The sequence below is a fragment of the Numenius arquata genome, unplaced genomic scaffold, assembly GCF_964106895.1.
Source record: "Numenius arquata unplaced genomic scaffold, bNumArq3.hap1.1 HAP1_SCAFFOLD_1409, whole genome shotgun sequence".
Classification (NCBI taxonomy): domain Eukaryota; kingdom Metazoa; phylum Chordata; class Aves; order Charadriiformes; family Scolopacidae; genus Numenius; species Numenius arquata.
In genome coordinates, this window is record NW_027414758.1 from 4,205 (window position 1) to 19,931 (window position 15,727).

General features: G+C 66.3%; 3 protein-coding genes across 3 annotated transcripts; all 3 read right to left on the bottom strand.

Annotated features, from left to right (window-relative positions):
* Nucleotides 1-2,102: 2,102 nt before the first annotated feature.
* Nucleotides 2,103-5,160, bottom strand: TMUB2 (transmembrane and ubiquitin like domain containing 2). The gene is made up of 5 exons (XM_074167302.1): nucleotides 5,105-5,160; nucleotides 4,384-4,461; nucleotides 4,250-4,312; nucleotides 3,314-4,094; nucleotides 2,103-2,902 (listed from the first exon to the last, which is right to left on the bottom strand). The coding sequence occupies exons 4-5, from the start codon at nucleotides 3,853-3,855 to the stop codon at nucleotides 2,527-2,529; spliced, it is 918 nt and encodes a 305-aa protein (XP_074023403.1). The 5' UTR covers nucleotides 3,856-4,094; nucleotides 4,250-4,312; nucleotides 4,384-4,461; nucleotides 5,105-5,160; the 3' UTR covers nucleotides 2,103-2,526.
* An 818-nt stretch (nucleotides 5,161-5,978) lies between these two features.
* Nucleotides 5,979-9,437, bottom strand: ASB16 (ankyrin repeat and SOCS box containing 16). Its single transcript, XM_074167301.1, is given in 7 exon segments — nucleotides 5,979-6,281; nucleotides 6,397-6,510; nucleotides 6,627-6,806; nucleotides 6,808-6,927; nucleotides 6,929-7,121; nucleotides 8,256-8,523; nucleotides 9,128-9,437. Coding segments are annotated over 7 exon segments (1,371 nt in total). The 3' UTR covers nucleotides 5,979-6,095.
* A 430-nt stretch (nucleotides 9,438-9,867) lies between these two features.
* Nucleotides 9,868-13,555, bottom strand: HROB (homologous recombination factor with OB-fold). Its single transcript, XM_074167300.1, is given in 10 exon segments — nucleotides 9,868-10,228; nucleotides 10,424-10,616; nucleotides 10,791-10,913; nucleotides 11,106-11,191; nucleotides 11,279-11,387; nucleotides 11,570-11,710; nucleotides 11,890-11,973; nucleotides 12,085-12,999; nucleotides 13,330-13,419; nucleotides 13,421-13,555. Coding segments are annotated over 10 exon segments (1,950 nt in total). The 3' UTR covers nucleotides 9,868-10,154.
* Between the last annotated feature and the right edge of the window lie 2,172 nt (nucleotides 13,556-15,727).

Genomic DNA, 15,727 nt, shown 5'->3' on the forward strand with positions numbered 1-15,727 from the left:
GGTGCCTCTATTTATTCTGAGACAGTTTTTGTACCTGGGGCTCCCGTCGGGGCTCTGAGGGGGTGTCTTGCTCAGAGACGGGGACACAAACCCCCTCTTCCCTTCACACTGCCCCCCCAAAAGCCAGCCATACCCCCCTCCCAAGTTCGCTTGCTCCCCCAGAGCACCCTTACCCCGGGGTGGGGAGGGGGGGGAGCACCTGGGCCCCCAGGACAGGTCTGGACCCAGCTGATGAGGGCACAGATCCCAAGAAATTGGGGGTGAGCACACCCCCCCTCTGGGCTGCTCCCCTTCTCCGTGCCCCGGGCTGGCGCTCGCTGGTCGGGCTGGCTCAGGAGGGGGGGGAACATGTTGAGGGAGGGGGCTTTTCCCTGCTCAGAGGAGACGAGTAGGGACCCCCCCACACCCTAAAACTGCTGTAACCAGCTGGATTCAGCTGCTGGGGGGGGGGTGTGGAGCCCAGCACTGCCTGTGCAGGGCTTCCCTGGCGGGGGTGGGGGGGTCTGCATGCTGCGTCCTTCGTGTTTGGGGCTGTTTGCTGGGGGGGGGGGACGGACGGTGGGGCTCCGTTCCCAGCTCGCGGTGGGGGGGGGGGCAGCTATGATCTTCCCTGCTCCAAACTGGCCTCAGTGTGGGGATGGGGGACCCCGACCTGCTGAGAAACGCGCCGTACCCCCATGGTCACAGAGTGAACTGGGGGGCGGGGGGGCACACAGCCTGGCTTCAAGGCAGAGTTCCCCCCTCCCCCCCCCCCCCCGCCTTGCACCCCAGCTCTGTGTCCCCATGTGCTTGGGGACCTGCTGCTGCACTTCGTGTGTGGGGGGGGTCCTTTGGGACCCCCAACAGCTCCACGGGCTCCAGTTTTTGGCTGAGGGGGAGGTTTGGACCAGTTCCCTGCTGTGTGGACTTGGGGAGGATGAGCCCCCCCCCCCCGCCCCATGATAATCCCCCCACCCCCTGCTATTTTCCATTGCAGGGGCTGCGATGGGGATGGGGTTTGCTCAGTTCCCCCCCCGCCCCCAAAGCTCTCTGACACACCGAGTTTGGCTCTGTGTCCTTGGGGGGGGTGGGCTGCTCCTGTGTCCCCTGAACCCCCCCCTCATTGCCCCCCCCCACCCCCCCACTCCGGTGCCGTGGCAGTGGGGCTGGTCCTTTTGCGGGGGGGGGGGGATGTCTTGCAAATTATGGTGCTCTCGAGTCTGGATTCACTATTGTTTTAAAACTGCTGCTAAAGGCTAGTGCTGTGGCAGGGGCTTTGGGGCCGGGGGGGGGGGGTCCCAAAGGAGCCCTGGGCACCCCAAATCACCGGGGGGGGGGCCCTCAGCTGCATGGGGACACCCCCCCACCACCCCCCCCCCCAATGCTACCTCCCCGCTGCAGTCGGTGGTAGCTCCTAGCACGGCTTTGGGGCTGGGGGGCCGGGGGGGGTGGGGGGGCTGGCTACTGGAGCACGCCGAGCTGGCCTTCGCGTGCCCTGGGGCCCGAGGACAGGGTGTGGGGGGGGTGCGTGTGTGTGTGGGGGGGGTGTCCAGGCACCCAGAAACACAGGGGACCACCCTGGGGACCCCCCCCCCACCCCCACCCCCAACCACCTGGGGAGGGCACGGTGAGGGAGGGCACAGCCCTGAGCCCCTCTGGCTGTGGGAGAGGGGCTGCAATTTGGGGTCCAAGGGGCGTAAACGGCACTGGTGGTGGTGGGGGGGGGGGCTTGGAGGTGCCCTGTGTCCATACCTACCCCCCCCCCCCGCCCCAGGTCCGTGTCCTTGCCCCCGTGGCAGAGCCGGTGGCTGCCTGGGGCTCTCCTGGCCTTGAGACTTGTATTTTCGCGCACGTCCTCCATCCCGTACGGGTAGTTTGAGCCGTTGTAAGGTCTGTGTGTCCCATTTTAGTGGGTTGTGGCTGCCCCGTTTCCCACCCCCTTCCCATCCCCCCCCCCCCCGCCCTGTAAATAAAACTGCATCTTGACTTGGTATCTCTGCCTCTCGTGGCTGCTTAATTACATGTGTTAATTAAGCAGGGCCATCATACCCCTCCCTGTCCCCCACAAATTACCAAATTCCACTTGCAGGGTTTTGGGCTTTTGTTTTTTTTTTTTTTTTTTTAACAAATCCTTCCCAAAAGTGTGGGGAAGGCAGTGGGGGGGGGGTGAGGCCCCCCCCCGCGGTGGTTTGGCCCCCTGGGGCAGGAAGGCGAGCGCTCGGGCTGAGGTGACACCTTTTATTTGCCTTTAAAACGTCTCTGGGAGGAAGCCACATCCCCTTCCCCGGTGCTGCGGCTTGTACCCGGGGCCCAGATCCTGCCCCGGAGGCGGCTCCTCCCCGGAGCTGCATTTGGAGGATCGTGTCTGGGGAGGGTGCGGGGGGAGCACAGCCCCTTCTCGGGGGGGGGTACAAAGTCCAGCACCGAGACTGTGAAGGAGGTGCCAAGCTCCCACCGTAACGTCACGGTGAAGAAATCGGCACCCCGCCTCAGTGCCACACTCCCACGGTGACGGGAGGGTGGCCGTGTCACCTCCCGCTGGAGTCCCTACTGTCCGTACATCCCGAAGGCCAGGAAGCTGAAGAGGACGGTGACGCCGATCAAGGAGACGGTGGCCGGGGCGGTGAAGAGCTGCCGGTAGTTGATGTGGAAATACCAGACGACCCCCAGCACCACCATGACGGCGGGGAGCAGCAGGTTCCCCGCACCCAGGGGGAGGCCGCCGGCCTCGGGGGCGGCCGTGACGGGGTCGGGCAGGACGGTGGTGGCGGCGGCGGCGACGGTGGCGGCACGGCGGGAGCGGTGGCAGTGGATGACGCAGTTGTCGGTGATGTGGAGCGAGCGCAGTGTCTGGCCCTGGTCCTGCAGCAGCTGCCCCCGGTAGATGAACTTCATCTGGTTCTCCTGGCCCGGGAAATACTTGCTGCGGAAGGAGAGAAAACATCAGAGGGCTCGGGGACGCACCTAAAGAGACCTGGGGGTGAGGGGGACACCCCCCCGCATTGCAAAACCCACGAGGGTCCTGGCTGGGGGGGGGGGGGTGTGTGACAGCAGTGGCATTGCCACCACATGGACCTGTCTTTTAAACTCGTTATTTTTCAACTGAGCATCTCCTCGTTATTTTTGGAGAGATCTCTCCAAGTACGGGGGTAGTGGCACAGCAGGAACAGATGAAAACCCTCCACCATTCTCAGAACGGTGGGGAGGGGGCTGTTTGTACAAGGGCGGGGGGGACACAAGAGTCCTGGCGGGGGGGAGGGGGGGGGTTTGCAACCAGGCAGCGCTCCCGTGTGTCCCTTCCTCCCTCACGTCCCCCCTCTCCCTCAGGACTTACCTCTTGAGCCCCCCCACGGTGTCCTCGGGCCGGACCACGGCCACCTCCTCTGTGTCATTGAGGAATTTGAGCCGGATCTTGATGAGGCCGGAGCACAGGTCACCCCCCCCGGGGCTGGGTGGCCCCCCCTGGTTGCCCGGGGCGCTGGGCTCAGCGGCTGAGGTCTGTTTGGGCAAGCTCTGGATGTCCAGCAGTCGCTCCAGGCCGGGGTCGGGAGGGCCACCAGTGTCCCCCTGCTCCGCCACCGGCCCCGATGCTGCCCCCCCTTCCTCGTCTGTTTTCTCCTCTGTGTTTTCAGGGACCCTGGGGGGCTCTGGGGCTTCGGCCGCCCCTGCCGTCCCCACGTAGCGCTCCACATGGCCGAGCCGGATGACGGCTGTGTCCCCCGCCGCCACGATGGTTCCCAAAAGCTGGTTGTTGCTGTCAGCCACGTAGGTGGACAACCACGCCAGGACTAGAGCCAGGACCAGCACCACCACGCCGGCCACCACCGTCACCTCGTCCCCCACCCCTCGGATGAAGGTGGCAGCGGGGGGCTCCATCTTCGGGGCCGGGAGTCCCCCCCTCAGCCCGGCAGCTTCCTCTCTGCCTCAGCTCCGCCACGAAGCCCCCTGCGCCAGGTGTGAACCGGCCGTGTGGCGGCAGCGCGAACCCCCAGGCTGCTTCGTGGTCACCTCAGGCCTTAAAATAAATCCCACCGCTGCTCCAACAACACGAAGAGCTGGGGGGGAGGGAGATTTCTTCACAGCAGATGCTTCTTTTTATTACCGAGATACTAAACCTGTAAAAACCAGGGACAGGGTGACACCTGTGGGGCAGCCACCACCACCCCCAACCCGCCATGGGGAGCTCCGAGGGGGCTGGGGAGGTGGCAGCCCCTCGGGAAACGCGGGATTTCTGTTAGGAGGCAGAACGTACGGCTCAGGAGTTAATTACCTCGTTCCCGCTGGGAGGAGGGTGATGCTATCGCTTCCTACGTGCCAATTAGGAACACGGCACCTGTAATTACAACCTGAGCTGGAATCGGCTGGGTCAGGAGGGAGCCGTGCGCTTGGCGGGGCCGCGCTTACCTCGCTGGGGCCGGTGGAAGGTCCCGGTGGGCTTCCGAAGCCCCTCGATGCCCAGCCAGGGTCATGCCATCCCCAAGCCTGGACAGGAGCAGAGAAACAGCCATCAGCGGGGCCAGTGGCCTGGATAACGTTGGCCAAAGCCTGCCCAGTTCTTTCTGCAGCAGCTCCTTGCCTGGGGAAGGGACAAACCCCCTCCCCGGGGCTCCGGGGGGTCCCTGGCAGGCCGGGGGGGGGTCCCGGTGGGGCGCAGGGGGACATGGGGAATCCCTGACAGCCCCAGGGAGTCCCTGGCAGCTCTGGAGGGTCCACCACAGGCCCGAGGAGGTCCTGGTTTAGCCCAGGGCGGGGCTGCCAGCCCCACAGGTCCCCCCATGGAGGCCCAGAGGACCCCGGGGAGTCCTTGCTGGCCCCGGGTGGGTCATTGCCAGGCCTAGGGGGAACCCTGACAGGCCCCGGGGGATCTCGGTGAAGCCCAGAGGGGTCCCTTACAGCCCCAAGGGGTCCCTGATCGGCCCCGGGGGCTCTCGGTAGGGCCTGGGGGGTGTCCCTGACAGGCCCTGGGGGTCCCTATCAGGCCCACAGGCCCGGGGAAGGCCCAAAGGGCCTTGGGGGATCCCTGACAGCCCCGGAGGGTTCCTGGAAGGTCCCTGACAGGCCCCGGGGGGTCCCGTGACAGGCCCGGGGGGGGGTCGGGGGTCCCAGGGGCCCCGCCCGCACTCACCGGGTCCCTCTGTCGCCGCCCGCGCGCCGGAAGCGCCACGTCACAGCAGCGCCGCCTCGGGAGGGGGGCGGGGGAGGGGGGAGGGAGAGACCCGCACGGCGCGCACGCATTACGTCACAGCCGCGCCGCCAGGCCACGCCTACTAGGCGGGGCGCGGCGCGCGCTGATGGCGCCGGGAGGGAGGGAGGGAGGGAGGGAGGGAGGGGCGGTGCGCTCGGGCCACGCCTCCAAAGGTGAGCGGAAGTGGGCGTGGCCTCAGGGAGGGGGCGCGGGAGGGCGCTGCGTCGTGGGCGGGGCTACGTCGTGGGGCGGGGCTTCGGGTGCCTCCCGTGTCCCCGGGGCCTGTCCCCGGGGCCTGTCCACTCCCTCCCCGGAGGCCTGGCTGTCACCTCCCTGGGGCCGGCCACCCCCAGGGCATGGCTGTCCTCCCCCCCCCCGCCCTCCAGGCCCTGACACTTCCCCTCTGGGGCCTTGCTGTCACCTCCTCCAGGGCCTGTCCCCTCCCAGGGCCTGGCTGTCACCTCCTCCAGGGCCTGCCACCACCCCCCCAGGGCATAGCTGTCCCCCACTCCCCTCCATGCCCTGACACTTCCTCTCTGGGGCCTTGCTGTCACCTCCTCCAGGGCCTGCCACCTCCCCTTCGCAGGTCCTGCCTCCCCTGGGGCCTGTCTGTCACCTCCCCCCCTCCCCAGGTCCGGTCCCCCCACCCTTCACGGGTCCTATCCCCTCCAGGGTCTGTCTGTCACCTCTCCCCCCAGGCCCTGTGACCCCCCTGGCTTTGTCACCACACCCCCCCCCCCCCCAGGCCCATGTCCCACCCAGTGCGGTGGCCATTGCCCCAGCCTGTCCCCACGGAGAAGGAGACACCCCAAGAGCCACCTCTGCCACGTCCTTTATTCGCAACAGGGGGGCGTGAGGGGGACATGAGGGAAGGGGACACACACACACACAGAGCCACCGACCCCAGAGGGGGACACAGAGAGGGTCGCCCTCAGGAGATGAGCCCGGTGAGGGGCAGCTGGAGGTAGTGGCGCAGGGGAGGCGGCAGGGCCAGCTTGGGGACGGCGAGGTGGCAGCGGGCGCCCAGGTGCCGCCGGACGGCGCAACGCGCCAGGTGCTGCAGGCGCCGTGGTGAGCCCGCCATGCGCTCCGCCGAGGTGTAGAACTCCCGGTGCTCCTGGGGAAGGGGGGGGGGGGACGGACACAACGGGGACAGAAAGGTGAGTGGGGTGGGGTAAGCAGCGGGGGGGGGGGGTTGACACACACCGTGGTGCACCCCCCACCCCCTTTACCTCCCACAGCTCCGGGGGCACGGATCCCACCCAGCTCTCGCGGGGGGGGACGCGGTCGTAGGCGTTGAGCACCATCTCCAGCGCCGGTGGGTGCCGGCAGCAGAACTTGAGCATCTGAGACAGAGGGGTGTCACCGAGGGAGGGGTGATGGTGGGGGGGGGACACAGCCACCATGTCACCATCACACACACCCACACCCACACCCACACATGCCCTCCTTGACTGCCCACCTTGGGGTGGACGGGGCCGGCGCCGTGGTGGAGGAGGAGGGCGATGGTTTCCTCAGGGCGCTGGTGGCGGTACTCCTCGACGGCGTGGAGGGCGCAGTCCATGGGGGTGTACCCGGCGCAGTTGGGGACGGTGGCATCGGCCCCGTGACGCAGCAGTAGCCGTGCCAGCGGGGCTTTGCCCGTTGCCGCAGGCGTTGTGCAGCGGCGTGTGGTCCTTGCGGCCGGCGGCCCCGGGGTCGGCGCCGGCGGCCAAGAGCAGTTGGGCCACCCGGTAGTAGCGCTCGGCCTCCTCGGGCCGCTCGGGCGGCGGCGCAGGCGGCGTTGAGGGGGGTCTCGCCCTGGCGGGAGCGGCGGGAAGGCTCGGCGCCGTGGCGCAGGTACAGCTCCACGTGGGCCACCAGCCCCTGCCGCGCCGCCACGTGCAGGGCCGTCAGCTGCCGGTCGCGCGTCCCCAGGTTCACCCGCGCTCCGTGAGACAGCAGCAGCTCCGCGCACCTGGGGAGAAACGGGACACACACACACACACACACACACACACACAGAGGGGTGAGACAGGGCTGGGGAGACCCCCTCCACCCCCCCTTCCCCAGAGACTCACCCCTGTCACCCACCCGGGGACATCCCAGGGAGACCCCCCCTGGGGCCACTGGGGTGAGGATGCTGCAGCCTGGGGTCACAGCAGGGAGCCCTGGGGCTGGGAGGGGCGGGGCTTGGCTCTAGGGGCGTGGCTTGGCTTGTGGGTGGGGCTTGGAGGAGTGTGGGGGCGCTTTGGGGGCGGGGCTTTGTTCTGGGGGAGTGGCTTGGCTTGCGGGCGAGGCCTGGCTTGCAGGCGGGGCTTGGAGGGGTGCAGGGCCGTGTTGTGGGCGGGACTTTGATTGGGAGGGGGGGGGTTGGCTTGTGGGCGGGGCTTGGAGGTGTGCAGGGCCGCTTGGGGGGCGGGGCTCGGTTCTGGGGCGGGGATTGGCTCGTGGGCAGGGCTTGGTGGTGTGCATGGCTGCTTTGGGGCGGAGCTTGGCTTTGGGGGCGGAGCTTTACTTGTGGGCAGGGATTAGAGGTGCGCATGCCTGCTTTGGGGGCAGGGCTTGGCTGTGGGGGCGGGGCTTGGCTTGTGGGCGTGGCTTGGAGGTGCGCATGCCCGCTTTGGGGTGGGGCTTGGCCTAGTGGGATGAGGGTGGGGCTTATCTTTGGAGGTAGGGGGGTGTTGATGCCTGTGGGTGTGGCTTGGATGGGAGGTGGAGCCTAGTATGCAAATGAGGGGGTGATGTGGGCGGGGCTAAGGGTGTGGGCAGAGCTTTGCTGGCAGGTGTGGGTGGGGCTTGGCATGCAGATGAGGGTGTGGGAGGGGCTTGGCATACAGATACAGCTGGTCATGGGGGTGGAGCTTATTGTGCAGGCTGAGTGGGTGGAGCACGGTATGCAGAACGTCTGGGAGGGGCCAGATATGCAGATTAGATGGGTGGAGCCCAGCATGCAGATAAGCCCTGCCCTTGCCCAGGGCCTGACAGGCCATTGGGTGGAGCATGGGAGCAGGGGGGTGTGTTGGGGCAGAGCCTTATATGCAGATGAGGGTGGGCGTGGCCTCGTGGGCGTGGCATACAGGGGCGTGGCCCAGCAGGGGGCAGGGCTTACGGGAGGCTGTCGGGCGCCGTGCAGAGGTGCAGGGGGGCCGAGCCCTCGGCGCTGAGCAGGTTGGGGTCTGCCCCGAAGGCCAGCAGGAGGTGGGTGCAGTCGGGGCGGGGGGCAGCCACGCTGTCATGTAGGGGGGCCCGGCCCCCCACCACCGCGTCCACCACCGCCCCCCGCAGCAGCAGGTGCCGGGCGCAGTCGCTGTAGCCCCGGCCGGCGGCGATGCGCAGGGCCGAGGTCTGCTGCCGGCGGGGGCTCAGCACCCACAGCCCTGCCGGATGGGGAGGTGTCAGCTGGGGGGGGCACCCAGGGGGGCTGTCTACACAACCCCCTCACTGCACACCGGACCCCCCCACCCACTCATACCCCAGCCCAGGGGGAGAGTTGTGAACCCTGACATCTCCCCGCCTCCACCCCCAGACAGGAAAAGCCCTGAGGGGAGGAAACTGGGATTGCCCCCCTCCCCTTTCCCAGGGAGGTCCCAGTGCCCCCCAGATGAGAGCAGCAAGCCCTCCTACCCCCAGCACCTGAGGAGCTGCATCCTCAGCTATTGCCCCTCACCCTGACTCCCCTGGGGGGGAAAAGAGGGGAGAAGGGAAGAGAAGAGAAGGGGGGAGAAGGGAAGAGAAGAGAAGGGGGGAGAAGGGAAGAGAAGGGAAGGGGGGAGAAGGGAAGAGAAGGGAAGGGGGGAGAAGGGAAGAGAAGGGAAGGGGGGAGAAGGGAAGAGAAGGGAAGGGGGGAGAAGGGAAGAGAAGGGAAGGGGGGAGAAGGGAAGAGAAGGGAAGGGGGGAGAAGGGAAGAGAAGGGAAGGGGGGAGAAGGGAAGAGAAGGGAAGGGGGGAGAAGGAACACCCGTGCAGCCCCCCGGCCCCGTACCCTGCTCGGGCGACCACACCAGCTCCTCGCTGACCGTCTCCATGATCATATTTGTAGTGGTCTCATCCTTAAAGATGCTCTTGATGCGCGGGAGGTCCCCAGTGTACAGGGCGTTGTGGATGGCGGGGTCCCGGCAGTACTGGGGCCGCCGGGAGGGGGTCAGGGGGGGCCGGGGACTCGCCGACAAGAACCGTCGCGTGGCCGATTCCCGAGCCAGGGCTCGCCGGCGATCCTCTTGCTCCAGCAGCTCCTGCTGGAGCCGCAGCGAGCGCAGGGCAGAGGAGCTGAAGGCGAAGGTTTCCTGGGCCATGGGCACCCCAGGAGGGCTGGGGAGGCAGCGAGCTGCCTCCTGTGCCCGGGTGGGGGTTATAAATAGGGCCGTGCCCCACACACAAATGCTGAATCAAGAGCCCAGGCCAGGCTGCCCTATAAATAACTCCCCCCCGGGGTGGTAAACAGTCACGCTGGCGTGGGGCTGCCAAGGAGTTTAACCTGTTGGTGGGTGAGAGATGGGGACAGTCCCATGGGGCTGGGATGGGACCCAGGTGCCCCCCAACCCTGCAGGGCTCGGGCTGAGGCCACACAAGAGCCCCGGGGCATCTCTCACCCAGGGGAGGAGAGGGAGAGCAGGGGACCCCCCCAGGGGAAAGGATTTGGGTGCTGCAGCTCAGCAGAGAGGGGACAGAGGGGCACTGGGGGCTGTGGTGGCAGAGGGGATGGCAACACATGAGCAGACCGGGCAAGGCAGGGACAGAACAGCCCTTTAATGCAGGTTTGGGAGCCGAGAGGGGCCAGCCCGCCCGGAGGAGGGGGGCCAGGTGCTGAGGCCGTGTCCACCCGGGACTCCCCACGTCCCCCCCAGCTCTCAGCTCCAGAACAAACACAACAGACGTACAGAGAAAGGAGTGGGCGGGCGGGCGGTGCGTTGCCTGCTTCCTCGGCATCCTCGCCAGGCCACGGTGCAGCCCAGACGGTGCCAGCAGCAACCGTCTCCCTGGCCCCACGGCCATACCACAGCTCTCCGGGGTCAGTAGCAGTCAGCTTGGGCCGGAGCGGAGAAGAAATCCTCAGGCAGCTCCCCCAGGAGTCCATCCAGGTCATCTGCATGGGCACAGGGAGGATGAAAAGCGTGTTTTACATGTCTGTAGAGGAGGAAATCAACTCCACGTACCAGGGATGAGGTGGGATGAGACCCCCTTTGGCATTACTGGGGAGGGAAGATGCTGCCCAAGCCCAGGACCCGTTTCCCGTGGGACATCGAGCTTTCCCTCCCCACCCAAAGCAGGTCCAACTCACCCATTTCGCAGCCGTCAGCTCCCACTGGCTCTTCTTGCCCAGGCCCGGGGCTCTGCGGGTGCAGGGAGAAGTCCCCAGGAGACTGCTCTGTGCTGTGGCTGCCCGTCCTCAATTGTCCCCAGCCCACAGGGGCAAGGACACCCCGGGGGGGCTGTGCAGGGTGGTCCTGGGGTAGCCTAGCCTGGGCAGGGACCTGCAAAACCCAGCAGAGATTAATTCTTTGGGGCCCACGGGAGGATTTATCTGTCCTTCCCAAGCCTCCCCCTTCCTCTTAAGGGTTCCCACAGTCCATAGCCCCTAGTAATACCCTCGGGGGGTCCCAGCATCCCTGTGCCCCCAGGGCCAGCAGCCCCACACCCTCCCTCACCTCCTGCTGCACTGGCGATGGCTGCGAGAAGCTGCCCTCGGGCTCCGGTGGGTAGATCTTGAGCAGGTTGTTGGGGGTGACATTGAGGTAGTGGTTGCGGTGGGACGGGGAGAAGACACCGACCTGTGAGGACAGAGCCAGAGCTCTGGCTTCTGCTAGCCTCAGCCTGGGGAGGAGCTGAAGGAGCCCTGTGTCCCATTCCCATGGGATGTGAGCCCAGCAGCTGGGCACGGTGACCACGGGTTAGTGGCACCTATGGCAGAACCAGCCCCAAACTCTTTGCTGCTGCCAGAGATCTGTCTCAGTGTCTCCTACCTGCTTCAGGAGCAGCACCGAGCCTGGCTTGAGCTCGCTCTGTCTCTCTTCCAGGAGCAAACGATGCACCGTGCCCTGCATCTCTCCTGCGGACAAGAAGGGGACCCGTTAGCCACAGGGAGCGATGGTCGGGACCCCCAACCCGACCTGGACATGAGTCCGACCACGCTTACCGGTCGGGTCCCTGAACACAGCACCAGCGTCAACGTTGGTCCTGGTCAGGGTCTTGATCATTACTGCCATGCTGGGGACCTTGTTCTTGGGGAGCTGCTTCAAGGCTGCCTGCACACGGAGACCCTCATCACACCAACGTCAGCGTGGGGCCACAGAATGTCTGTAGGCAGCCCCAACTCGGCCTCCTCCCCACATTGTTGCCCAGCCCTGGAAACAGCTCCAAGGGGCAAGAGGAGAGGTGGAAAGCCAAGTCCCGGGGGCCAGTGCCCTTGCCCAGGGTGCCCCCTCACCTTCCGTAGCACCATGACCACACTGTAGGTCCTGAGGAAGCAGCTAGGGTCCCTCTCGTCCAGCTCCAGCTCCGTCTTCATGGCAAGCCAGGGGCCCTTCCCGAAATCCTCTTCCGTGGGTGGCGAGGAGCTGGGCAGTCCCTGGAATCACAGGAAACCACAGTCACCACCCCGGAGCCGAGCCAGCACGTCCCCCTGCCTTGGCACAGCAACAGGGGAGCCCTGGGGACCCCCTTCTCTTCCAGCGTCACCCTCTGAAAGCCTGGGGGCTGCTAGGGGCTGGGATTCATATACAGATCTGCACCAGAGCAGGGATTTACCTCCGTCCGCGGCTTTGCCACAGCCCCGTGAGCTGGAGTTTGGGGAGCAGAAACAAGGATCTCCTCCAGCAGCTTCCCAGTGTGCTTATGGGAGACAAGAGAGAGACATCATGGGGTGCCCAGGGGAGGTTCGGAGGCTGCCGTGCAGTTTCGCATCTCTTCATCAGCTGCTCCCATCCCATCCCCTGCACCTACCTGCTGGGGCAGGATCCCGGCAGGCCCCGGGAACCGGCGAGTCTTCCCCTGCGGTGGGAGTCGGGGGGCGGCCCTGGGTGCTTTGCTGGCCGCCGTCACCAGCTGCACCAGGTGGTTGGTGACCACTGGTGTCTGCAGGTTGGCCAGGGCTGGCCGCGATGGCTGCCTCGGCGCAGGCTCCACGCAGCTCATCAAGGCCGGCGGGTTGGTGGGGGGCAGCCGGGGTGGGGGGCAGCTCTGCCGGGGAGCCTGTGCCATGGGGGGCCGGGGCACCCGCAGCCCCATGGAGTTGCTGCTCGCTCCTGGTTGGCACGGGGATGCTTGGAAAGGCCTTGGGGCTGGAGCACTTGGAGTGGGGACAGAGCCACACGAGCCACCCGGCTTTCCCAGAGGGGTTGGGGGTCTGGGGGGGCAGGCACTGGCTGTACTGGGCCGCAGCGCCAGCTTGGGGGCTGCCTGTGGGGTGGGCAGGGGGTCCTGCCTGTCCAACACCCCCCCAGAGCTGGGCGAGACCAGCTCCCCTCCCACCCGCAGCTTCTTGGGGGCTACCCATTCCTGGGCGCTCTCCTGCCCCATGTGTATCTGGGGGGGCTTCTCCCACTGCCCGGGGGGTGGCCGGGCAGCACCGGCCCCTGCTGGTGGCTCGGGACCCTCCAGCTCCATGCAGGCGGCCAGGAAGAGATCATTGTCCAGCTCATCCTGGGGGGCTGCCCCCCTGGCTGGGGGTTCTCGGCAGCCCGTGGGCTGCTCCCCCTGCCCAGCAAGGGGCCGTAGGCCGGGGGGTTTACCGGGACGATGACCCAGCTGAGGTCCCAGAGGGCGGAGGGGCTGCTGGCCGGGGGCTGGGGATGGCACATGAACTGGTGAGGGGACAGTAAACTGGTTCTCCGCGTCCTCCACGGCGGAGAGGAAATCCTGCGGGAGGAGAAGGCACCAGGCAGTCAGACAGCACTGTCCCCCCCTCCCTGTCCCCCCATCTCTGTCCCCCCTGCCCCTGTCATCCCCCCCCATCCCCATCCCACCCCACAGAGTCACCCACAGGGTGACCAAGCCAGCACAAGACCCTGCCTCGATGGCTCCTAGGGATTACAGCCATCTCTTAACGAATTAACACCACTTAATGAGTTACCACCACCCGCACCCACCGGCCGGGTGGGTTAAATCTCCCCCCCCCACCATGGGGCAGCTCGGGGTGCTGCCTGGCCTCGGTGGTGTCCCCATGGCTGTCACCGTCCCGTCCCTCACCTCGTCTGCAAGGTCCCCGTCGGCCCCGAACAGCTTCTGGAGGCGGCAGGCCTGCGGGGAGGGAGGTAAAGCAAGGGGGGGCCGGTCGTAGAGGGCCCCCCTCAACCTTTGGGGACCCCAGAGCCACCATGTCCCACCAGAGGCCTGGGGGGGGGTGTGTGTGTCCCCGTTCCCTCCCCTCTGTGGGCCACCCCGCGGGGGCTGGAGGAGACCCCGAGGGCCCCATGGCGGAGGCCCTGCCCCCCCCTACCCCCCTCCCCCCCCACGGGGACCCTAAACCTCCCCCTGGGCCGGACCCACCCCACGGGGACCCCAAACCTCTTCATGGGGACCCCAAACTTGCCCCCCTCTACCCCAGTCCCGGCTCCCCGTTACCATAGCAGCGGCGCGGCCCAGGCCCCGGAGGCGGAAGTGGGCCGGGCCGGGACGCGAACCCGCGGCCCCGGTAAGGGGGTGGGAGGGGGGACGAGCGGGAACGTCCCCTTTAAGGGCCCCGCGCCGCCGGTCGGCGGGCAGAAATGTGGCCGCGCCTCTTAAAGGGGAGGTGGCACCGTCCCTCCTTCCCTCCCTCCCTCCTTCCGCCCTCCCCGTCCCTCCCCCAGCCCCGTGGGCCCCTCCCGCCGCCGCCCCCCCACCCCCCCCACGCGCGTGTCCCCGCGTGTCCCCTGTGCACACGCGTGTGCCCCGCACCGCTCCGCCGGGTGACTCACCGCCGCCCCGGCCCGCCGTGATTCATCCCCGCACGCCCCCGCGGGGGGACCTGTGCGTCCCCGTCCCGCCCCGACCCCCTCGGCTGTCACACACGCGTGTGCAACCGCACAAGCAGGTGACGCCCGCCGATGAGGTGGGCACAGGCGTGTGTGTCTTGCACACACGTGTGCATGTGTGCGAGGGCAGGGCAGGCCCTCGTGCGGGCACACGCACCCGTGCTGCCCGCCACCCCCTTGTGTGTGTACTCACACACGTGTGCAATTGCACACCGGCCCATCACACACTTGCCCACACATACATGTGTGGCTGTAGACCGTGAGCTTGCACACGTGCGTGCGGCTGCACACAGGCTGCTGTGCACCGAGCACGCGTGTGCTATTGCATGTGTACTTGTCCCTGCCAGCGTGTTACACGTGTATTCACATGTGTATTCACACATTCATGTGCAAGAGCAATCACACACTATCTCTGGTGCATGCACACATGAGGCTGTCACGTGCACATGCACCATTGCACACCAACCCATTGCACACGTGTGCTCCCCTATGTGTGCTTTCACAGATACACACGTGTCATTGCACACCAGCCTATGGTGCACGCACGTGTGGTGCTGATGCCTACAAGCTTGTTGTATACTCGCATATGTGTTGTTGCACACTCATCCATGGTGCACACTCACACTCCACACTCCAGCCTATAGTTCACGTGCACACTCACGTGTGGGCCGTTGCACACCAGCACATGGCGCACACACTCACGTGTGCGTGCCATTGCACAGCAACCCGTAGCTCACGTGCACATACATGTTTATGTGTAATTGCACACTAACACATACGTGTGCCATCGCACACCAGCACGTTGCACACTCAGATGTGACATTGCACACTAACGCTTGGTGTACACCCATATGTGTGTCACTACACACTAGCACCTGGTGCACACCCACACGTGTCTCATTACACACCAACACATGGTGCACGCTGAAATGCGTCCTTGCACACTAGCATCTGTTGCACACCCACAAGTGTCTTGACACAAGCACCTCGTGCACACCCACACGTGTGTCATTGCACACCCGTAGCTCACATGCACATACACGTTTATGTGTAATTACACACTAGTCCATACTCATGTGCCATCGCACACCAGCCTATAGTACACACACGTACTGCTATACGTGTGTCATTGCACACCAGCGCATGTTGCACACTCACACGTAACACTGCACGCTCACGTGTGTCCTTGCACACTAGCACCTGGTGCACACTCAAATGTGTCCTTGCACACTAGCCCCTATTGCACACCCACGTGCATCGTTGCACACCAACGCGTGGCACGCACACGCTCACACGTGTGTCCTTGCACAGCAGTGCATGGTGCACACCCGCCCGTGCCCTTGCACACCGGTGCATGGTGCACACCCGCCCGTGCCCTTGCACGCCAGCCCCTGGTGCACACCCGCACGTGCGCCGTTGCACACCACCACGTGGCACACACCCGCGCGACAGTGTCGTCGCACACTCGCGACACACGCACACGTGCCAACACACACACACACACACACACACACACACACACACACACACACACACACACACTCTCACTCCCACCCGGCCCCTTTAAGCCACCCCCCCCCCACCCCCGCCGCGCCCCGCCCTCGGGGGAGGGGGAGGGGGATGGGGATGGG

What these genes read in the sequence shown, in the direction of transcription:
- TMUB2 (XM_074167302.1), bottom strand. Translation starts at nt 3,855, where the DNA reads ATGGAGCCCCCCGCTGCCACCTTCATCCGAGGGGTGGGGGACGAGGTG. An exon ending in ACCGTGGGGGGGCTCAAGAG is followed by an intron (nt 2,903 to 3,313) that starts GTAAGTCCTGAG and finishes CTCCTTCCGCAG; the next exon opens with CAAGTATTTCCCGGGCCAGG.